Source organism: Pipistrellus kuhlii, unplaced genomic scaffold (assembly GCF_014108245.1).
Source record: "Pipistrellus kuhlii isolate mPipKuh1 unplaced genomic scaffold, mPipKuh1.p scaffold_m20_p_3, whole genome shotgun sequence".
Lineage (NCBI taxonomy): Eukaryota > Metazoa > Chordata > Mammalia > Chiroptera > Vespertilionidae > Pipistrellus > Pipistrellus kuhlii.
Genome location: NW_023425529.1, coordinates 57,402,258 through 57,426,635, shown reverse-complemented (window position 1 = coordinate 57,426,635; position 24,378 = coordinate 57,402,258). Strand labels below are relative to the sequence as shown.

The 24,378-nt window shown below is 36.9% G+C and overlaps 1 protein-coding gene across 4 annotated transcripts in view; it reads left to right on the top strand.

Annotated features, from left to right (window-relative positions):
* Positions 1-24,378, top strand: part of MDM1 (Mdm1 nuclear protein) — a 41,468-nt gene that overhangs the window by 3,926 nt on the left and 13,164 nt on the right. For 2 of the 4 annotated variants that reach the window (XM_045588228.1, XM_036456639.2), the window contains exons 3-10: positions 1,838-2,208; positions 3,469-3,603; positions 11,639-11,806; positions 13,533-13,636; positions 13,721-13,820; positions 20,375-20,404; positions 20,734-20,909; positions 22,112-22,387. In XM_045588228.1, the coding sequence (XP_045444184.1) occupies positions 1,838-2,208; positions 3,469-3,603; positions 11,639-11,806; positions 13,533-13,636; positions 13,721-13,820; positions 20,375-20,404; positions 20,734-20,909; positions 22,112-22,387 (1,360 nt within the window). Of the gene's footprint in view, positions 1-1,402; positions 1,786-1,837; positions 2,209-3,468; positions 3,604-11,638; positions 11,807-13,532; positions 13,637-13,720; positions 13,821-20,374; positions 20,405-20,733; positions 20,910-22,111; positions 22,388-24,378 lie in introns of those variants that run through there. The other 2 variants (XM_036456641.2, XM_036456642.2) reach the window with 2 other exon arrangements.

The window sequence follows — 24,378 nt, the reverse complement described above, 5'->3', positions numbered from 1 at the left end:
GTTCTTTATCATCCATAAATAAGTGATGTCATGTGGTGTTTCTCTTTCATTGACTGGCTTATTAAGTTGGTATTTATTTATTTTTATCGTAAGTGTGATAAAGTTGAAAAAATGTGATTTCTGGTATATTTTACTCCAATTTAGCTCATTCAGTTTATGGTAAATGTTGATCATAGATATAATTGGTAAAGTTAGTCCTTGGCAAAACTAATCAAAATTATTTTCTGTGAGAAAAAAGAGGTCTAACTTTTCAATGCAAATAAATGTGATATTCATTTCACTTGATGACCCTCCACACGTGAATTTTAATATAAGATAGGTAGATGGAAAAGATGTGGAGCTGGGTGAAGTAAGGCATGGCTCCTTTGTTATTTCTGATCTCTGCCTTCTTTGCTTTGCTGCCAGGATTTATGTTCTCTTGAATTGTTCCTTTGTTTTCCTTCCCTACCTATGAGGTAATTTTTATTCCTGAGGCTGGTTGAGAAGTTTTTCTTTTGTGAAGTGGGAAAAGGATGATTATGAAAGGTGTGATGGGAAATAAAAGTATAGATGGCAGGTGCACCTCTTAGGCAGATCAGTGTCAGGAAGTTAGGATCTGGAAAATGATTTCCTTAAGCTGCCCATTTCTGTTTACCCTCTCCCCCTACGCGCAGAATATCTATATACTAGAGGCCTGGTGCATGAAATCTGTGCAGGAGCCCCGTGATTGATCGCCCCATAGGGTAGGCCCTGCCCACCTATCCGGGACTCCTCAATGGATTGCCCCAAAAAGGTAGGCTGGAGCCATGGGACCCGCCACCCACACGTGCACACAGCCCCACTCTCCCGCGCGTGCCTGCTGTGCACATAGCCTCCTGGTGATCACTCGTTATGGTGTGAGGGTGTCACGACCACATAGGCTTTTATTAATAGGATGCCTCCAGACATATGCATCCATTTTGAAGACCACTGGTTTAGGGAAGCCTTGAAAGGGTAGGTCTGACTTTTCCATCTACCTATCTTATATTAAAATTCGGGTGTGGAGGGTCATCAAGTGAAATGAATATCACATTTATTTGCATTGAAAAGTTAGACCTCTGTATGTGGCCAATGGTTGGAATATCCAGGATAGAGGCTAAAGAACTATGGTGTTTTTTTTGTTTTGTTTTTACCTCATGCTGGATTTTCTGTCCACCTCCTTCTCCTTCCCTTCCCTTCCAGTCTATCTTTCTTCCTCACTGTACAATCTTCTTTCTATATAAAGAATGACACCAAACTGGGGCAGTATCTTAGTGTCTGCCATTCCACTGAGCTCCTCTTACCTCACAGCAGGTTAAGTTTTTGGACATTTGTTGCCAGACAGAAATATAGAGGAATAGTATCTTAGCTCTTGTTAAAAGGGTTCATTCTCTTTAATTCTCAGGAAATCAAGGCAAATGTAGAACCAAGATCCATCATAATGACATCTCATCCCTTCTCATCTTGGTCTGCTCTGCATAAGAGAAGCTTTGTGAATAGTTCCAAATTTTGACAGTACCAGGGCCCATTGTTCTGTTAAGTAGCACAGGAAAGAAATTAGAACCGGAGCAGCATGTGCTGCTTGACTTGCCAGGCCCATCACGTTGTGGTTCTAGTGACTTGTGTGAGGATAACTTGAACATTGTGACCCCAATTTTAGTATTTTTATGGTCAAACTTTTAATATTTCTTTAAAGCAAAATTAAAGATTTTATGTTGAAAAACTATGCTTAGATTCTCAACTGAATTTTATATTTCACTTCTCTCATAAGTGTTATTAAAAATTGTCTTTGTAACCTTATGCTTTGGTATCTGCTACTTTTGTATACTATATATTGTAGGAATCACAAGAGAGCCAAGTTTTATTTCAAAAAGAAGAGTCCCTCACCATGACCCACAGATTTCAAAATTTCTTGAGTGGAATGGAGCTACCTCAGAGAACTGTGGGGTTGTGCCACCAGAACCTGAAGCCCCAGAAGCACTGGAATCACAAGGGGCAGAACAAAAAGATGTTAATCAAGAAAGAGTTCTTGCACTAGAAGACACCATGGTTCCCAAGAGAACCACGTGTCACTCTCCAGACTCCACAGCGGAAAGGGCTTCCGATATCGTGGAAAATAATACGGATGCAATGATAAACCACATACCAGCTAATGAAAATGTAGAACAGGAAAGTTGTACCAAGCCTCTCTCAGAAAAAACAGATAATAGGGTAAGTATATTCACTGTATTTCCTTACAAAAGCATATAATTTTTTTGTAGATTTCATCATTTCAGTATTATTTAATGCTTAAAAATTTTTTGTTTTCTGCCTATAGCATAGTTAACAGGAGGCTATTGACCCTATTGTGAATTAGTTTTATTCTTTTTTTTTCTTTAATTCTTTATTTAAAGTATCACATAGGTCTCCTTTTCCCGCCATTGACCTCTTCTCGTCACTCCCACCCCCCAGGACATGCCCTCACTCCCCTAGTGTCTGTGTCCATTGATTATGCTTATATGTATGCATACAAGTTCTTTGGTTGACCTCTTACTCCTCACCTCCATCCTCCCCTACCTTCTCTATTCTTAATAGTCACTTTGTACTGGTTTTACTAAGGTATTTCTTCATTGCGTGGACAGCTTGCTTCTGGATTTTATTCATCATATATCAGTTCCTGAGTCCTAAGGGAGAGATCAAGTTGAGACAGAGAAGGGGAGTAGGTCATTACCTCTGGCAGAGATGCTGAGCTGACTTCTACCTAGGCTCTTTTCAATTTATTATTGTATACCAGGAAGAAAAAAACAAACAGAATCTCAGTTGATGAGATGCAAAAGAAAGGAGAGTTTTGGCTGGATCTCAAAGATCTTGCAGTTCTCTCTTATGTCATAGCTGGCCTGCAGAAGGTCCCCGAGAGCACATAAGCAGAGGCTGCAGGGACCTGTGCAGGCATCTCACTGCCTCCCACGTTTTTCTCCATTGCACTGTGCTGCTTCCCCATTGCATGTGCACTGCTGACTGGAACCACAGAGAGGCATATAGAAGTGCTGGAGAAGAATCCATGGCTTGTGAAAACCAGGGTGCATAGGGGAATCAAGGAAGGTGATGTGTAAAGCTGGTTAACAGGGGGAAGTGGTGTCTCAGAAGCAATGTGTGTGTGAAGTAAAAGGCTGTTATTTCTCAGTAATAGATTTAATTAAAAATAATTGGTAGGAAGGATTAATAACTGAGACTTTTTAATCTTTTTCTGAGATGCATAATACTTTCTTGATAGTATTAAGAAAGGGATTTTAAATAGATTGACAATTTAAAAGGTAGGTTATCAGTTGAGAAAAATTGTGAAACAATGGATATCATTAATAATGCTGTACTGTAGACTTAAACATTGGTTAAGGGTGAATTTCATGTTATGTTTTTTTAACCACAGTAAAAAAGAAAAATTTAAATGGAACTTTTTGATGACTTTGGGTGGGATTGTTTTTCTCCTAACAGTTGGATAGATTTCTGCAGAAGAAAGCTGGATTGACTGTTGTTCCTTCACAGAGTGTCTTGAGGAATTCTGAATATCAAAGGCAGTTTGTTTGGAAGACCCCTAAAAAAACTGCTCCAGTTTTTGCAGCCAATCAGGTAGTTTAATGGATGTAATATATTTTTGTATATCATCATTTAATCTAGTTATGTAGATTTACATAGAACTAATTGCTAAAAGAAATTAGATACTTAAGTAGGCCTGGAGATAGATTCTAGAGAAGTGAAAATGAGAGTCTTGCTAAAATTATTTGATTAGTTGTGATTTATATTATATTGTCCTGGGCTACTGATGATCATTGTTGCCAGATCTATCATATATGATAAATATGTGACAGGGTAATGAAAACTTTTTTCTCAATAAGTTTTTGCATGCTGTGAGTTCTTTTATTTATTTAAAAATTAACTTGGTTTTATTCTAAAATGTGTTTAGTTGACTAATACATTTACATGTTTTTTGTCCTCTGAAAAAGGCATAACTGCTTTGGATATTTATTTTAATAAATGCAAAATATCTTGATATTAACAGAAGATATACAATTTTATCTTTTTATTAAAGGAACAGTAATAGGAATTCACAGTTAACGACATTTATAAAATTCAAAAACTATAATGATGACTAAATGTGATATTAGATTCATTGTATCCTTACAGAATTTTATTATTAGATTACCATAACCAATAAATATTCTTGTTTTACTACTGTCATTTTCTAGACAGTTCTTAGGCTCTTAACTCTTATTTTCTTAAACGTACTCCTATACCTAGGTGGGAAATACTGCCATTTAGGATATCTTCAGGGGCTCATGACAGTTCAGACTTTTGTTTCGCCTCATCTTTGTGTTTTTCTTCATAAACACACACACACACACACACACACACACATTTCTCTACACATCCTCACATTCATTTTCTCCTGTAACGCAACATTCACCAGTTAGATTTAGCTAGGCAAGGACATAAATAATTTTACACTAAGATAATAATACCAGTGACTTATATATTGTGGAAGTTTTGGGCTTATTTACTTGTTATTCAGTTTTTAAAATACTTGAAATTTATATAACATTTTAGGAATGTAAAAATAATATAAAATGATATATACCCTTTATGAACCTAGTAAGTAGGATCAGTACTTTTGCTGGCTTACTAGTATTCTTGGATAGTAAGTGTACCTAAAAATTACTTAATACCTAAAAATTACAAATTCTTTCGTTTTTATAGAGTATGTCACCTTTAAAATAGAGATGATTCCAATTAAAGTCCCATTAACAACTGTTACATATTTCAATGAGACTATTGTATAGAAATGTTCTTTTTCATAGGATTAGAAGTATAATGTAAATCACTAGCAACACTATAGTAGTTTTATTGCTTTTATTAGGAGGTTTCCAAATAATTTTTTGGGAAAGCAAATACTTTAAAGAATATCAGTTTCAGGGTCTGTGGACTGAAGGGCTCTTTGAAGAAATGAAATGCTTGCTGATGGGAACCTCCAAAGTAGCTGTTTAGTTCTGTTTTATCAGACTCTGGTTTCTGAAAGGATGTCTTATATTAATATGAAAAGGAGTAAGCAATATTTGCAGAAAATTACTTGAGATTATATTGTATCTTAAAAAGATACACTGTTTGGATTCAATTTCTATGAAGATGTAGTATTCAGAGTTATAAAGAAATAATATTATTTGTGCTTACATCTTTTTCATTTGCTTTCCTTATAATATACCATAAAATGGAAACATATTATGAAGTATTAAGGATAAAAGGAAATATTTAAAAATAGGAACATAATAATTATGTGACTTTTTCCTTTCTTTAAACTAAAAATAAGCAAAGAAACAAAAACTGAAGAAATGAACATACCAGACATTCAAAATGTTAAGCATTTTCTATTGCAGGAAGGAAAAAATACACATTGAGGGGGGAAAAATGGTAGCGCTGACAATAGATTGCCTTGTAAAGCTAATCTCTATGTTCATATTATTAAAATACTAGAGACCCGGTGCATGAATTCACCGGGAGTCCCTCAGCCTGGCCTGTGCCTTTTTGCAATTCAGGAACCCTTGCAAGTTGTCAGACTGCTGGTTTTGGCCTGGTCCCTGTAGGCTAGGCTGAGGGACCCCACCAGTGCATGAATCCATGCACTGGGCCTCTATTGTGCATATAAGATCTTTGGTTAATTTCCCCCCTTCCCTCTGAGATTCATCAGTCTCCTTCTATGCTTCCATGCCTGTGCGTTAAGCATTTCCCCCCTTGTGGTCAGTGCGTGTCATAGCTACTGGTTGAATGGTAGAATGGTTGCTCAGGCTTTTATATATATAGATGTCTATTCTATAAATTCCATTACCAAACTGATGTGAGACTTTGGGGAGAAAAGATAGAAAAGAAATGGTGCATTATTTTTCTTGGGTTAAGCATTATTTTGATTATAATAGCTATTATTCAGAACATAGTAGTAATGAATATAGAAAGTTGATCTTTGGATTTTTTTCAGTTTTATTGAGGTTTAATTGAAAAAATGATATATTTATGTGTACATATATAAGGAAATGTTTACCACAGTCTAACTAACACCTCTATTCATTTTTTATGATAAGAATATATTTTTTTTTATGCTGAGATCTATCCTCTTAGCAAGTTTTAAGTATACAATATAGTATTCTTAGCTACAGTCACCCTGCTATACTTGAGAGCTGCAGAAATTATTTGTCCTGCGCAATTGAAATTTTGGACTTTTCAACCAATATATTTCCATTTCCTTCACCCACTGGCCCCTGGCAACCACCATTCTACTCTACTTCAATGAGTTTGACTTTTATAGATTCCACATATAAGTGCAATCATGTAGTATTCATCTTTCTGTGCCTCGCTTATTTCACTTAGCACATGTTCTCCAGGTTCATCCATGTTGCAAATGACAGGATTTCTTTTCAAGGATGAATAATATTCCATTGTATTATTTTTCTTTATTTATTCATCTGTGGATGGACACTTAGGCTCATTCCATATCTTGGCTATTGTGAATGATCCTGCAGTGAACAAAAGAGTACAGATATCTCTTCAAGATACTGATTTCAATTCCTTTGGAATTGCTGAATCATGGTAGTTCTGTTGCTAATTTTTTGAGGAACCTCCATACTGTTTTTCATAATGGCTCTACTAATTTATATTCTTACCAACAGTGTTCAAGGGATCTCTACATCATTGCAAACATTTATCTTTTGTATTTTTGATAATAACAATTCTAACAGATGTGAGGTAATTGTCCCATTATGGTTTCGATGTACACTTCCCTGATGATTAATGATGTTGATCATCTGCTTGTATACCCATTGACCATTTGTATGTCCTTTTTGAAAAAAATGTCTATTCAGTTTCTCTGCCCATTTTTAATTGAATTTTTTTTTCTTTTGCATTGTATGAGTTCTATTAGTATTACATACCTACTAGTTAAGATGTTTTTATTGATTTTAGAGAGAAGAAAGGAGAGGGAGAGAGGTAGAAACATCGACGAGAGTAAAACATAAATTGGCTGCCTCCTGCAGGCCCCCTGCTAGGAACTGGGCCCACATGTGCTTTAACCGGAGTGGACCCAGTGGCCTCGATGCACGCGGGGATGCTAAACCCGCTGAACCACACCGACTGGCCTATTGTTACGTATTCATCCTCATTGATAGGTGACTTCCAAACATTTCCTCCTGTTTCCTAAGTTTTGTTGCAGATGGTTTCCTTGGCTGTGTAGAATTTGGGCTTCTCTGTAATTATTTTAATATTTAAAATGTTATATTCAATTTTCATTTATATACATAACATACATAATTTTACATAAGTGCATAAATATAATATATTATAGAAATATTATGAAAGGTTAATATCCTGAATATGTAAATAGACAACAAACTATACAAGCAAGAACACTTAAAATCACCCCTCTGAAATGATTACTGAAATAATCATTGTACATATTTCAATGTATTTTTAACATTGTTCTGAAAAAAAAAAAATATATATATATATATTAGTATATATATATATATATATATATATATATATATATATATATAGACTAGAGGCCCATTGTGCAAGAATAGGCCTTTCTTCCCCTGGCTATATATACTAGAGGCCTGGTGCATGAAATTTGTGCACTTGCAGGGCGGAGGGAGTCCCTCAGCTTGGCCTGCACCTTTTCACAGTCTGGGGAGCCCTCAGGGGATGTCCCACTGATAGCTTAGGCCTGCCACCACTGCTGTGCTCTTCAGCCATGATCCTGGCTCCTTCATTGAGCGTCTGCCCCCTGGTGGTCAGTGCACATCATAGTGAGAAGTTGAGTGACCTTAGTATATCATCAGCATATTACGCTTTGATTGGTTGACCAGACAACTGGACACTTAGCATATTAGGCTTTTATTACATAGGATGTATATGCATACATGCGATCATCTTACCTAATAATAGACAAACATTAAATTGACTGTACCTCCACCACACCCACAGCCAATCAGGAGTGAGTATACAAATTAATCTGCTGATGGTGGGTTAGTTTGCATATGGAAGCTTGGAGAGGCTGGGAGGTGGGGTGCCTGCTATGAGGGAGAGGAAGGGCAGCGGAGGGAGCTACAGGAACTGTAGGAGTGAGGACTTGCAGGCTCCCAGGTAGCCGGGAGCAAAGCCAGGGGAAGGAAGACCTATTCTTGCACAAATATCATGTAATGGGTCTCTAGACCACATGTGTCAAACACAAGGCCTGCGGGCCAAATCCGTCCCGCCAGGCCTTGCAATGTGGCCTGCACCACGCTGTCATCACTGCACTCCACTGCGTTTCCATCACAATGACAGTTTATGACTGTTCAGTAAACCATTCGGCCCGTGATTTAGGCTGGATTTTAGATTTTGGCCCCTTCTCTGATTGAGTTCGACATCCCTACTCTAGACTATAATGATCAAAGCTTATCATTCCAGATGTCCTTCCAGTTGGAGCCTTGGCAGCTGGGGCCAAGGCAGAGGTGGTTGGGGGCGATCAGGCAGGCGAGCGGTTAGGGGCAATGAGGCAGGCAGGCAGAGGCAGTTCGGGGTGATCAGGCAGGTAGGTGAGCAGTTAGGGGCGATCAGGCAGGCAGGCGAGCAGTTAGGGGTGATCAGGCAGGCAGGCAGAGTGGTTGGGACAATCAGGCAGGCAGGTAGGTGAGCGGTTAGGAGCCAGCAGTCCCGGATTATGAGAGGGTGCAGGCTGGGTTGAGGGGACTCCCCCACTCCTGAGTGCATGAATTTTGTGCACTGGATTTCTAATATTTTACATATAATTCTATATCCTGACCTTTTTATTTAAACTTAATGATATGCTGTGTTTTGACATTTTACCTTTTATATATTTTTTGAAAATAGGATTTTTTTAGACTATGATGTATACTCATGATTTTTTTTAAAAAATTTTATTGTTGAAAGTATTACGTACATTTCCTTTTCCCCCCCACATTGACCTCTTCTAGCCCACTTCAGCTCTTCACCCCCACCCCTGCCCTTCACCAGCCTATTATCTGTGTTTATGGGTTATGTATAAATGCATACAAGTTCTTGGTTGATCTCTTCCCACCCACCCATCCACCCACACTTTCCCTCTGAGATTCCACAGTCTGTTCCATGCTTCTATGTCTCTGGATCTATTTTTTCATCAGTTTATTTTGTTTGAGCATTTTTTCATATGTCTTCTGGCCATCTGTATGTCCTCTTTGGAGAAGTGTCTATTTAGGTCTTTTGCCCATTTTATAATTGGATTGTTTGTGTTCCTTTTGTTAAGTTGTATAAGCTCATTATATATTTTGGATAATTACCCTTTATCAGATGTATCATTGCCAAATATGTTCTCCCATATAATGGGCTTCCTATTTATTTTGTTGATGGTTTCTTTTGCTGTGCAGAAGCTTTTTATTTTGATGTAGTTCCATTTGTTTGTGTTCTCCTTAGTTTCCTTTGTCCTAGGAGATGTATCCATAAACATATTGCTATCAGAGATGGCTGAGATTTTTCTGCCGATGGTTTCTTCTAGGATTTTTATGGTTTCATGACTTATATTTAAATCTTTTATCCATTTTGAGTTTATTCTTGTGTATAATGTAAATTAGTGGTCTAGTTTCGTTTTTTTTTGCCTATGTCTGTCCAATTTTCCCAACACTATTTATTAAAGAGACTGTATTTATTCCATTGTATGTTCTTGCCCCCTTTGTCAAAATTAATTGAGTATAACGGCTTGGGTTGATTTCAGGGGTCTCTGTTCTGTTCCATTGATCTGTGTGCCTGTTCTTGGCCAGCACCAGACTCTTGATTACAGTGGCTTTGTAGTATAACTTGATATCTGGTATTGTGATCCCTCCAACTGTGTTCTCCTTTCTCATGATTCCTGTGGTTATTCAGGGTCTTTTTGGTTTCATATACATTTTTTGGATTATTTGTTCTAAGTCTGTAAAACATGCCATTGGTGTTATAGATTGCTTTGGGTAGTATGGACATTTTAATGATGTTAATTCTACTAATCCATGAACACAGTATATTTTTTCACTTGTTTATATCTTCCTCTCTCTTTTTTCAATGTCCTATTGTTTTCTGAGTACAAGTTTTTTACCTCCATGGTTAAGTTTATTCCTAATTATTTTAGGAATAAACTTTTTTGTTGAAATGGTAAATGCCATCTATTTCTGTGTTAGTTTTATATCCTGCTACATTGCCGAATTCATTTATTACATCTAGTATGTGGCTTAGAACACTTAAGCTAAAAATAAACATTTTGCTTATTTTGCTTATTGTCCAATCAACAAGTTCTTTGGTTGATCTCTTCCCACCCACTCACCCTCTCACACCTTCCCTCTGACATTTGTCAGTTTGTTCCATGTATCCATGACTCCAATTCTCTTTTATTCATCGGTTTATTTTGTTCATTAGATTCCACATATGAGTAAGATCCCATGGTATTTGTCTTTCTCTGACTGGTTTATTTCGCTTAGCATAATAATCTCCAGATCCATCTATGCTGTCACAAAGACTAAGAGTTCCTTCATTTGTACAACTGCATAGTATTCCATTGTGTAAAATGTACCACAGGTTTTTTTTATCCACTTATCTACTGATGGATTCTTGGGCTATTTCTAGATCTTGGCTATTATAAATAACACTCCTATGAACATAGGGGAACATATAGTCTTTCTGATTGGTATTTCAGGATATCCTATATAATAAAAGGGTAATATGCAAATTGACCGAACAGCAGAACGACTGGTGCTATGATGTAAACTGACCACCAGGGGGCAGATGCTCAATGCGGGAGCTGCTCCCTGGTGGTCAGAGGGCTCCCACAGAGGGAGTACTGCTCAGCCAGAAGCTAGGCTCACCGCCCACTGCTGACGAGTGCAGTGGTGGTGGTGGGAGCCTTTCCTGCCTCTGAGGCAGCACTAAGGGTGTCTGACTAACAGCTTAAGTGGGGAGCAGGCCTAAGCCATCAGTCGGACATTGTCCCAAGGGCTTCCGGATTGAGAGAGGGCACAGGCCAGCCTGAGGGACCCCCTGAGTGCACAAATCTCATATACCAGGCCTCTAATTTAGGTATATTCCCAGAAGTGGGATTGCTGGGTCAAAGACAGCTCTATTTTTAATTTTTTGAGGAAACTCCATACTGTTTTCCGTAGTAGCTGCATCAGTCTGCATTCCCACCAACAGTGCAATAGGGTTCCCTTTTTTCCATATCCTTGCCAGCACTTACTTACTTGTCTATTTGTATGCCTCTTTACCCATATTTAAATTGGATTGTTTTCTTGCTATTGTGTTGAGTTCCTGGATATATTTTGAATATTGACCCCTTATGAGATCTAAGGTTCTAATGTTTTCTTCCATTTCGTACATTGTCTCTCATTCTGTTGTTTCTCTTTTCTGTATAAAAGCTGTTAGTTCGATACAATCTCATTTCTCTATTTCTGCTTTTGTTGCCCTTTGGATTTTATTTAGACATGTGAAATGAAAGTACAGAGTCATATATAATTTGCCTTTTTTATTTTCAACTTTGTGCATGAAAAATTTTAAGCTATTGAAAAACTGATTTCTGTAATAATTAAACAACAAAAAGTTAAACTAAACTAATTTTTGTTTTAAGGTTTTCCACAATAAAAGCAAATTTGTTCCACAATTCAAAGATAACTCAATAATCCATGAAAGTGAATACAAAAGAAATTTCAAGGGTTTGTCGCCTGTGAAAGAACCAAAATTAAGAAGTGATTTGAAAGAAAACGGACATTTTGAAACAGTATCTCCTGAAAAAAAGGTATTCATCAACTCTTTAAACAAAACAAAATCCTCATTTTAGACTCACATTTTTTTCTTTCACTTACCACTCCTTGGCATTTTTGTTATTAGCTAGTTCATTAAATAATTTGTTTGTTCATTAAATGGCAGACTCATTGAGCACTTAGTAGGAACTGGGCACTGGGTAGCTACTGAGAATACAATAACTATGCTCAGTTCTGAAGAAGTTGGGAAGACAGAAGTGAAAATAGCTAAATGTAATACAGAGTGATGAATGCTTCACAAATACAGCAAGTAAGTCTGCTATGTCTAATATCAAGTGATTGACTTTACAGTGATATGGGCCTCACAGATCACAGCAGTAAGAGAAACACATACTTTAAATCAAATAATGGAAATAAAACATAAACACACAAACACACATATATTTTATTTTATTTTAAAAATATTTTTACTGATTTATTTTAGAAAGAGAGAGGAATGGTAAGGGAGGGAGAGAAACATTGATGTGAGAACGGAACATTGATCGGTTGCCTCCTGCGTGCTCTCCATTGGGGACTGAGCCCACAACCCAGGCATGTACTCTCACCAGGAATTGAACCAGCAGCCTTTTGGTGGACTGGACAGTGCCAAACCAACTGAGCCACACCAGCTCAACATATGTATATATTTTTTAAAATATATTTTATTGATTACAGAGAGGAAGGGAGAGAGATAGAGAGCTACAAACGTCAATGAGAGAGAAACATCGACCAGCTGCCTCTTGCACACTCCCTACCGGGGATGTGCCTGAAACCAATGTACATGCCCTTGACCGGAATCGAACCTGGGACCTTTCAGTCCGCAGACCGATGCTCTGCCACTGAGCCAAACTGGTTTCGGCTCAACATATGTATCAAAATTCTAGCATGCCAAATTATAGTCAGTGTAATTCACATACTTTACCTCAGGATATACAACTACCTGCTTCTTTGTGAATTTATAGCTATTTAAGTTGCAGTATCAGGTTGAAATTATTGTAAATTATAAGTAAACTAGAGGCCCAATGCAAGAAATTTGTGCAAGAGTAAACCTTCCTTCCCCTGGCTGCTGGCACTGGCTCTCCTCGAACCGGGTTTCCTTCCAGCTGCCAGCAGGCACCTGGGCTTCTCTCACAGCCCCAGCTTCATCAGGAAGGTTGTCCAGAAGGATGTCTGGTCTAATTAGCATATTGTGCTTTTATTATTATAGATGGGGTATAAGTCCTATATTATATCTGATGCTTTTTGGATTCTAAAAATAGAAATTTTATGACTAAAAGTAAAACTTTTGGGGCCTATGTTGTTCTTGGAGAGAAAAAAAGAGAGATTAAGTTTTGAAGTAAAACAATGTGGTAACTTATTATTGGGGTCTTATATTTGATTACTATAATATAATTAATTAAAAATTTAGAGTATCAAGGGCAAATGTTAGATCACTGCTCAAAAGGTAGTAATGAAAAGTTTATTTACTTTGGTATTTATTGTTAATTCAAATTTTTTTTTCTAGTGAAGGAGCTAAAATTTTAATTCTTAAAAAGTGAAATTATATCCTGAGCTATCCTTCAAAAAAATAACCAGATATACTAGTTTCAAAACTTCTTTGTTGATTTCTTGTGATTTCTATGTTATCTTTAGTAGTTAAAGCTTTTTTTCTAAAAACAAAATTGTAATACAGTATTCAAGTAAACTTTATAATGTTTATGCTTTTAAATTTTTTCATTTTAGTGTAATAAAACAGACGATTCTTTAAAATTAGAAGCAGAAATGGAATCAAAAGACTTAAACCAGCTTAAAAAGAAGCTCACTCCTTGGAAACATCAAAGGCTTGGGTATGTATTTTATAAGATAAATACCATAGTATTTAGATGATTGGCATGACGATGAAATATTTACTCTTATTTCTTTGCTATTAGGAAGGTGAATTCTGAATATAGAGCAAAATTTCTGAGCCCAGCCCAGTATTTATATAAAGCTGGGGCATGGACACAAGTGAAGGAAAATATACCAAATCAGGTGAGTCTACATAAGCTCAGTAAGCCTACATTTTCTTTTAGCCTTTATTAGTAATAGATTTAGTAATAGAGACAATATAAAGATGTATGATACAATAATAGCAATAAAAGTATCAGGAACTTAAAGTTGTACATAGTAAGCTATAATTTATCAGTATGTTTACTTTTTAAAAACACCAACTAGCTCCTTAGATAATAATAACTGATTATTATAAAGTCTTTAAAGTTAAAAATATTTTTTACAGACAATATTCAGTTTATAGAATTGTGGTATGATATATTTTATTATTTTATAACATACAGACTCCTGCCTTTGCAACTGAAGATTAATTAATTTTCTAGATTAGTTTGTCTGACAGTGGTAGGCCCTATCATTATGTACTATTACAGTCTGTAAGTACAGGGAAGGAATGGCCTGATAGAGGTTTGAGTTATGATGTCAGGATACCCTGACATACGGGGGAAATGTTGAGAATCCTAAAAGGAAGTATAAGGGAAAGAGTAATCCTTGAATTAGTAAGTGCTAGTTTAGTACTAACTTCTTATAGTCAAAGGATAAACATTGGAGCTTTTTTGGTTGTTATATAGTTAGCATCTATTAAACCACATCTTGAGGGTTTTCTTCCTTTTCTGTGTGAATTAGCTAAATTAAAACATATTAGTTTAGGTTATACACCAGCAAATACTTCCTCCCCCTATCATTGTAAAGAGAGGAGTAATTTGGATGGGGAATGAATCTTTTATTTAATTCCATACTTAAAACCATGGCTGACAATTATACACAGAATGTGGCCATAGAGGACTGTGTGGTGTCAGTCATTCCAGGGAGAGAGAGAAATATCAGTGATGAGAGAGAATCACTGATCAGTTGCCTCCTGCATGCCCCCTACTGGGAATGGAAACCATAACCCAGGCATGTGCCCTTGACTGGAATCAAACCTGGGACCTTTCCGTCCGCAGGCCAACACTCTCTGCACTGAACCAAACCAGTGAGGGCCCACCTGTCCTGTTTTTTAGGTGTTTCACCAGGTTGGTTCATGAGAAAGTCCTTGTATTGGAAAAATTATCTTAGTCTCTGAGACTTCTTTAAACTACGAAGATGAATTGGTATTATTAAGTGCTAGTTTAGTACCAACATCAGATCTTAATGGACTAAGGGGATCCTTATGTCTGATGGTCCTTATGCTGCCCTGATAGACGAGAATATTTTTGTTGTTAATTTAAGAACTGTCTTTTCAAGGTTTCCTAATATGATACGTTGGTGTGACTTTTGAGGGGAGTTTGTTTCATTAATTGCCATTAATGGTGATAAATTCAATTTAAATTAGTGGTATAGTTTGCCTTGACCTTTATTAGCAAAATAATTAAAAAAGTAAATTGAGTTAGAAAAGAATAAGAATTTTCAGTAAAGAGGTCAGTGATCACTAATGGTGATAAAAGTCTGTAACCAGGCCGTAGACTTTAATGTGGCGACGGTCTCTTTTTAAGTTTTAGTTTTGTTTTTTTTTCCTACTGGAAAGCATTTACTGAATGGTAAGGGTCTAAACATAAAGTACTCCTTTATTTTTCCACTCCTAACATTTAATGAAGGAATTTATTGATACTCATCAATGCACTTAACGTCAATGACTTTATTATCTTAGAATGTAAACTTATTTTTTTGAATCATATTACAATTTTCTAGACCATATATCATCTTCATTTTCTTCTATGTTGTTTGAGATATTACTTTTAAAATCTATTTATAGTCTAGTCACTGGATATTGTATTCTAAGTCCCAAGTATCTAGTCATATAACATTAAGGTACAGTTGGTTTTATTGGTCCAGTGTAATTTTTATTTTTTATCTCCATAATGTAAGTATTGTTTTTGTAAAATGCTCACTTAAAGGATTATCTTTAATAATAAATAGCAATCGTAATTGTTAGCGCCTTTCCTCAGAATAGCTATTGAATCCATGTTAAATTTCCTTTTTTCTTGATTGTTAGATAATCTAATAATTCAAATTACATTAAGATAATTTAAAAATTTTAAATACTTACAGTTGACATACAGTATTAGTTTCAGGTGTACAACATAATGATGAGACATTTGAGTACCTTATGAAATGATCCTACATACTATCTAATAAAGGGAGAATATGCTAATTGACTGCCACTCCCTCACAAAGATGGCAGCTCCCACAGCCAATAGGAGGGAATATGCCAATTGACTGCCCTCAAAGATGGTGGCGCTCAGTCCCCTCACCCCGCCAGGCACCTAGGACCAGCCGAGGCACAGGTAAGCCTCGGATGGTGGCTGCCTAGCTGCCCAGGGCTGGTCCAAGGAGCAGATAAGCCTCTGATGTCATCTGTCCAGCTGCCCGGGGCCGCCTGAGGCTCAGGTAACCAGGGACGGCAGGGGCTTGCACTGCTGGCAGGGGCAGCAGCAGAGTTGTGATCGCCGGGTTGTTTCCTGCCCCTGAGGGCTCTTGGATTGTGAGAGGGGGCAGGCTGGGCTGAGGGACCCTCCCCCCCCAGTACATGAATTTTCATGCACCAGGTCGCTAGTAGTTATTATAGTACTAGAGGAACCCCACTGGTACAAGAATTGGTGCACTGGGCCTCCAGTATGCATATAAGATCTTTGGTTAATCTCTTCCCACCATCTCCCCTCCCCATTTCCCTCTGAGATTCATCAGTCTGTTCCTTGTTTCCATGTCTGTGTGTTGAGTGTCAATACACATCATAGCTACTGGTCGAACAAACAAATGGTTGCTTAGGTTTTTATATATATAGATTACTGACTATATTCCAAATGCTATACTTTATTTCCCTGTGACTTTTTATAATTGGCAATTAATCACTTTCATCTTTTTCACCCAACCCCTTCTCATTTCCTGACCTTCAATTTGTTCTCTGGGTAAATTTTTTTTTAATATGTCTTTCACAGATAGGACTTTATTTAAGATAAAGTTCCACATTCTATAATTTGACAGACATTGTAAGGACTACTACATATAAAGATGATGCCTCCTCACTTTTGGGAGGTGATTTTTGGAAAAAGAGAGTTTTTATATTTTCTCCCCAGTTTTCTAAGTTTGAATTTTCTGTATATAGATTTTAAGTGATTTAGTTAAGTTCTTAGTTGGGGAAAATAAATTCAGAAATGAAAACATTCTACTCATAGTGTTTATTATATCATGTAATCTGATTGCATTACTTGGAAAAAGATATGTGTGTTGTTTCAGTTGAGTTTGGAATGGTTTACTTATATCCTTTGTAGTGCTTCGGGTTCTTGGCTGTAAGGATTGTTCTTAATATTTTGTACACACCAAACTCTAGTAGAACGCCTAAGGAGATATAAACCTCCTAATTTTTATTGTTGTTGTTCATTTTTCCATTGATTTTTAGAGAGAGTGGAAGGGAGGGGAACACACACACACACACACATACAGAAATATCAATGTTAAGATATCCATTTGTTGCGTCCGGCATATGCCCCAATCTTGGGCTGGGGATCGAGCCTGCAATTGAGGTGCTGTTGGGGGCCAACCTTCTAACTGCTGAACTGCATTGGCCAGGGCTCAATCTCCTAATTTTTATCTTAGTTTAGGATTATAGAAGTTTAAAATTATGTATTTGTAAAACATAACATTAAATTATTAATAAAGATTGCTGATAAAGTAAATTTGAAATATTGTTTTGAATGTCAGTAACAAATAGAACAGTAAACCAAAGTTTTACAGTATTTCTGTATCTCTTCTCCCTTTTTAAAAAAGATTGATGTCAAATAAAACTGGATCACTGTGTACCTGGAGAGCATATTCATCCATCCTCTCATTTATCAAACAGTAAGGTCCTCCCGTGTGAATAGATGCAGCTTTTTTCGCTGTACCTTTCCACTCCACCCTACACACACATAGGAGTTACATTCTCCCTTTTGATCCACTCTTTCAACTTATATCTCATTTGGTTATTATGGCATAAACCATACTAATATTATGATAATAAATTATCATAGAGGAGAAGGTTTACTCCTCTACCAAACTGAACACATTGAATACAGGGACTTGCTTGCTTATCTTTGGCTCCCAGCCTTTTAAGCTAAGATGGAGCACATAGTCCGCACTCAGGACAGGCTGTGGAAACAATGTTTAAATGCTACATTCTTCCTTACCTCAAGGAGTTCATAGGTTAATGGGAGAGAATGACACTAGCAATTAATTCCTGTAGGATAAAATAAGTACTAATAGGGATTTGCACCAAAGGCTTTAACAACACAGAGGAGGAATCAATGTAAGGCCAGCAGATTTTATCACATTCTAGAGGCCTGGCGCATGAAATTTGTGCACTTGTAGAAGGGGTCCCTCAGCCTGGCCTACTCCCTCTTGTAGTCCAGAAGCCCTTGGGGGATGTTCGACTCCCATGGGGAGCAGGCCTAAGCTGTCAGTCAGACATCCTTAGTGCTGCTGCGGGGGTGGGAGAGGCTCTCGGCACCGCCACTGTGCTCGCCCGGCTCCTGGCTGAGCTGTGCTCCCCTTGTGGGAGTGCACTGACCACAGGTGACAGCTCCTACTTTGAGCATCTGCTCCCTGGTGGTCAGTGCGCATCATAGCAATCAGTTCTGCTGTCATAGCAACTGGTTCCATCAGGTCAAACGGGGTCTCAACATCCCCCAAGGGGGTCCTGAGTTGTGAGAGGGCACAGGCCAGGCAGACGGACCCCACTGGTGCACGATCAGGGCTGGGGAGGGATGTGAGAGGTTGAACAGCTGGGGAAGGACCACAGAAGGGCTCCAAGGTGTGTGCAGCATGTCTCGCTCACTCATGATCGGCTGGAAACCAGCAGCAAACTAACTTACCTGTTGGAGTGACTGGTCAACTGGTCGACTGTGCCTTGTGGTGGTCAGTGCACGTCATAGTGACTGGTTGAGCATCCTTAGCATATTATTAGCATATTACACATTGATTGGTTGAATGGATGAGGTTAAGCCTAACTTAGCATATTAAGCTTTTATTATTTCAGATTATAGTTACTATTTTGTGGGGTTAAAAAACTAGTATATTTTTAAAAAGTTGAGGTTCTGCTGATTCCAAGGAATTCTGAGGAATTTGAGAGGGAAGCCTTGTGACTCTCATTGGGGGCTTATACTGATAGTAACTATATATAAAACTAAATTAAAACTTGGGCTTAGGGGGTTGGGACATTTTAGTAGTCATCCAGGGGCAGAGAAATAGGAGTAATTAGGAGTAGCCATGAAACATTTGAGACATGGGGTATGTATTAGAAATAAAATCTGGATTATATCATGGTACATTATAACAAGGTTTTAGTGCATTCAGAATGCCTTGGTTAATAATTCAATAGACTTAACTCATGTGTTAAATGCAAAAACCTCTACAGAAAGTCCTCACTTAATATCATTGATGGATTCTGTGACTTTAAGCAAAACTACATATAATGAAGCCAGTTTTACCGTATGCTAATTATATAAACCAAAGAGTTTCACTCCTGTGGCGTCTGATCAATGTATAATGAAACAATATTGAACTAAACCAAATTAAGGATCTGTTAAACTTGTAACATTCTTCAAAGTATAGGCATTGACAGAAATGAACATGGCTCAATTTTTTGGGCAGTGAAGAAAACAACATTTTGAATTATCCTTTAGTGATGTTTCAGGTTTAGTAATGGTAAAGGCAGATGTTGTCCTTTGACTTTGGCTAATTCATTAGAGATGTAATATTTTTTCTTTGAATTCTGTAGTATCTTGGTAAGGAGTTGAGGATATGTTTCTCCTATGCTAAGTTTTAGTATTTGCTTTTTTTGTATTTAAGTAAAAGCAAAGCAGTTTAATCAGACAGTATCCAGACGGAATGCTTACATTTCATCTTTATGATAGAAAAAAATTAGGTCATTTTGAGAATAAATATTTTTTTTATTTTACTTTAATTTTTGTTGAGGTAACATTGTTTATAACATTTAACAGATGAATTTAAATAGGATTTAAAATAATTTATGTTTTTACATTATGGACTTGTATTTATGGAAGCCAGTAGGTGGCAGTATGATATATACAATGAAAGAGTTTCAAAGGAGGGTAAGAGTCCATTTCATATACAAATATGATATTTGTATATTAGAGAATTCAAATCACTGTATAGTTCATCAAAATATTTTTTGTATTCTGCCACTTTGTTGAAAATATTACAATTACTACTTTGGGGGCTTCTATACTGAAAATAACTATTTATAAAACTAGAAAATTAAAAACAAGGCTTAGGGGGTTGAGGCATTATAGTAATTTGTCCCAGAGTAAGGAAATAGGAATATTAATTAGGTTACCTGTCATAGACAGCATCTGAGCTATGCAATAATGTGGTTGGTTTTTGAAGTTATATTAACATATCTTGGTGGTTACTGAATTAAATATTACTAAAATACCAAAAAATTTGGTTGACAATTTTGGTATATATATTTAGAAGGAAGAATAATAGGTATTTTATTGATTCCCATGACTATTCATTTATGGTATTAACCTGTCATTAAGTATGTTTCTGTATTTCTCCTCTAGGGTTCTCTAAATGCCATGTGGTATGCAGAGGTTCGTTGCTTTTGAGTTTTTAAAAAACTAATAATGCCTAGAGTACTTGTGTAATTTCAGTTGAAATAAGAAGTAGGTGTCAATATTTTTCTTAGCTGCTACAGATTTCTCCCTATGTGCTGGCTTGAAATAACTGCATTGTGCTTTAGCTTGTCTGTTTTAATTTCTGCTTAAAAATTCACATAATTTGATAAACATATGTGGCTATTTCTGCCTTCCTTTCTCTTTGGTCTCTGGTTGTATGTGCGCAATGTCTTTGATATGCTACTTGGTGGTGTTTGCAAAGGAGCATTTACAATAATGTATGATGTCTTAATTCTCCTGTGTAGGTTAAAGAACTTCGAGAGAAGGCTGAGTTTTATAGGAAACGCGTTCTGGGCACACATTTTTCTCGGGACCATCTGAATCAGGTTCTGTCTGATAACAACAGTTGGTGGGATGTCTCCTCGACCACGAGCTCAGAAGGAACCGTTAGCAGTAACATTAGAGCACTAGATCTTGCTGGGTGAGATGTTTTTTGTTTGTAGTGAAAAAGTATGCTGTAGCTTATGTAGATCATGGAATTAAATAGGTAAATGACATACTACTCAAAATCCATTTCTACTTAAATGGAGATATGTCAGCCATATATTATATTTTATTATTTTTAGTTTACTTTCTACATACTCACTTTAAACACTTGTGTATAAATAATACATAATGTAAATCTGAAAGACTGGATTTTATAATGTTCCTTTTTAATAATTAAAAATATAGTAGGGATGATTATATAGCAGATGTAAAAGAACTTTAAAAGTAAGCTATTAGTACATACCCATTATCATTTATTAATAAATTTCTATGGTTATTATGGAATGTAGGTCCTACTTCTATGGGAGAATTCTCTGCTGTGTTGGGCTTTAAAGTGAAATGATCTAACTTTTTATAAGAAAAATAACACATTGATATGTAGCAAATAAAATAGTTTTTAGTTGTGACAGTGTATTAATATAGTCACACATAGCAAATTGAACTATAAATTCTAATTATGTGACATCTGATTTTAAGTTCATAAAACCTGTTCTTTAGTAATGTCTGGAAAAGATTAATCTATCTAAAGTATAAAATTTGAATCAGCTTACCAGATCCACAATTATATTCGAGTTTGTGCACAAACTCTAATTGAGCAAGTTAGAACATGCGGGGTCGGTCCTAGTTTATGTGTATAATGCCAATTTAGGGGATATGCATGGATTTTGTCAGTAGTGGTGCAGGCATGTATATGTGAAGACAGGAGAAGAGAAGATAAATATATTTTATTTTGGAGTATTTAATTATAGATCATAACTTTAATTCTTAGGTTTCCTTCTTTTTAAAAAAAAAATATTTTATTGATTTTTTTGCAGAGAGGAAGGGAGAGAGATAGAGAGCTAGAAAAGTTGATGAGAGAGAAACATCGACCAGCTGCCTCCTGCACACCCCCCACCGGGGATGTGCCCGCAACCAATGTACATGCCCTTGACCGGAATCTAACCCGGTACCTTTCAGTCCACAGACCGACGCTCTACCACTGAGCCAAACCGGCTTTGGCATTAGGCTTCCTTCTTTAATATCTGTGGGAAATATATAGTTGTGAATAGTGGGAGGGAATGATGGTGTCATTAAAATTGGTATAACTAGAAAACTCAAACTATTCAAGTTTAAAATAAAGCTTATTTTGTTATGCAGAGATCCTACAAGCCATAAGACTTTGAAGAAATATTCTACAAAACGAGAAGGAAAAAGGCCTATCTTGGAAGAACAGCCCCAGAAAAATACCACGGAGAAATTGGGTGTGTCAGATGCTTCCACTGTACCTGTCAGAAGGCGCCTAGCCTGGGATGATGCAGAGATCACCAATGAAGACATGCAGAAAGGTGCAGGGGACAGAGGAAGGGACAAGCAGGTTTATATGGGAGAGTTGGAAGTACATGAAAAATCTAAGGCAGACAAGATAAAAGAAGGGTGAGAGTTTTAAATTAATATATAGCAGCATTGTACAGAGTTAATATGTATTTTGTTACTAATTAAGTATACTGGGCTTTTAGTTTTATGATTAATAAAGATTTTATTTTAATCTCAGGAAGTAGGCATTCTGTATGGCTTTTAATTTTATTTGATCAGTTATTTGAGTCATCTGAACTTAGTAATTGAACACTTTGAATACTGAGCTATTTGGGGAGGAAGTAGTGAATGTTATTTTCATTTATGTCCTGCTAATTATGATTTGTCAGATTTGTAAATATGTCTGGAAGAATGACTTTCTGTTAGATTTAAGGTTATTCTTTTTTCCCCCTTTTTTTAAAATTAAGGTATTATATGTGTACATATCTTTCCATTGCGCCCCCCCCCCCCGCTTCCATACATGTCTCCCCCCTCCCCCCCCCAGACTTTTTCGTCCATTGGTTTTGCTTATATGCATGCATACAAGTCCTTCGGTTGATCTCTTATCTCCCCCATATCTCCCTATCCTCCCCGCTGTAATTTGACAGTCTATTTGTTGCTTTACTGTCTTTGTATCTATCTTTTTGTTCATCAGTTTATAATGTTCTTTATTATTCATAAATGAGTGAGGTCATGTAGTGTTTCTCTTTCATTGTCTGGCTTATTTCACTCAGCATGATGTTCTCCAATTCCATCCAGGTTGCTGCAAATGATAAGAATTCCTTCTTTTTTTTAAAAAATATTTTTTATTGATTTTTTACAGAGAGGAAGGGAGAGGGATAGAAAGCTAGAAACATTGATGATAGAGAAACATCGACCAGCTGCCTCCTGCACACCCCCCACCGGGGATGTGCCCACAACCAATGTACATGCCCTTGACCGGAATCGAACCTGGGACTTTTCAGCCCACAGACAGACTGACGCTCTATCCACTGAGCCAAACCGGTTTTGGCAAATTCCTTCTTTTTTACGGCAGCATAGTATTCCATTGTGTGGATGTACCATAGTTTTTTGATCCAATCATCTGCTGATGGGCATCTAGGCTGTTTCCAAATTCTAGTTATTGTAAAAGGTTATTCTTAAATATCAGATAGTTATACCAAAAAAGAATGAAAGATAATCCTATATAGTAAAAGGCTAATATGTAAATCGACTGAATGGTAGAACAACTAGTTGCTATGACACACTGACCACCATGGGGCAGACATTCAGTGAAGTGAGTGTGCTCCCACAGGGAAAGTGCCACTGAGCCAGAAGCTGGGCTCACGGCTGGCGAGTGCAGCAGGAGAAGCCTAAGCTGGCAGTCTGACATCCCCCGAGGGGTCCTGGACTGTGAGAGGGCACAGGCTGAGCTGAGGGTCCCCCTCCCCAGTGCACGAATGTTGTGCACTGGGCCTCTAGTGTTTTATAAGTTAAAACAAGTGATTTGGGCAGATAGGTAATTCCTGTTGATTTATATTCAGATTTTTTTGAGAAGTGATTCTTTACCATTGTACTGGTGCTTTTTGTCTATAGTTCAAAACTCATCATTCTTTAAAAAAAAAAAAAAATATATATATATATATATATATATACACACATATATATATATGTGTGTGTATATATATATATATATATATATATATATATATTTCTTTTAATATATATATATTTCAGAGAGGAAGGGAGAGGGAGAGAAAGGTAAAAACATCAGTGATGAGAGAGAATCATTGATCAGCTGCCTCCTGCACGTCCCCCACCAGGGATCAAAGCCACAACCCAGATATGTTCCCTGACCCAGAATCGAACCATGACCTCCTGGTTCATAGGTTGAGTCGCAACCTCTGAGCCATGCTGGCTGAGCTCCCTATTGTTCTTTTCATGAGTTTTGCAGTTAAAAATGAGACTTAGGGTCTGATTTAATGAAAGAATTCTCTGCTGACTTTCAATGATCTTCTCTCTTTTCCAGTATTCAGCCACTCTTGCCTGCCTGTGGATTTATTTATTTTTTCAGAAACAAAATGATCTTAAAA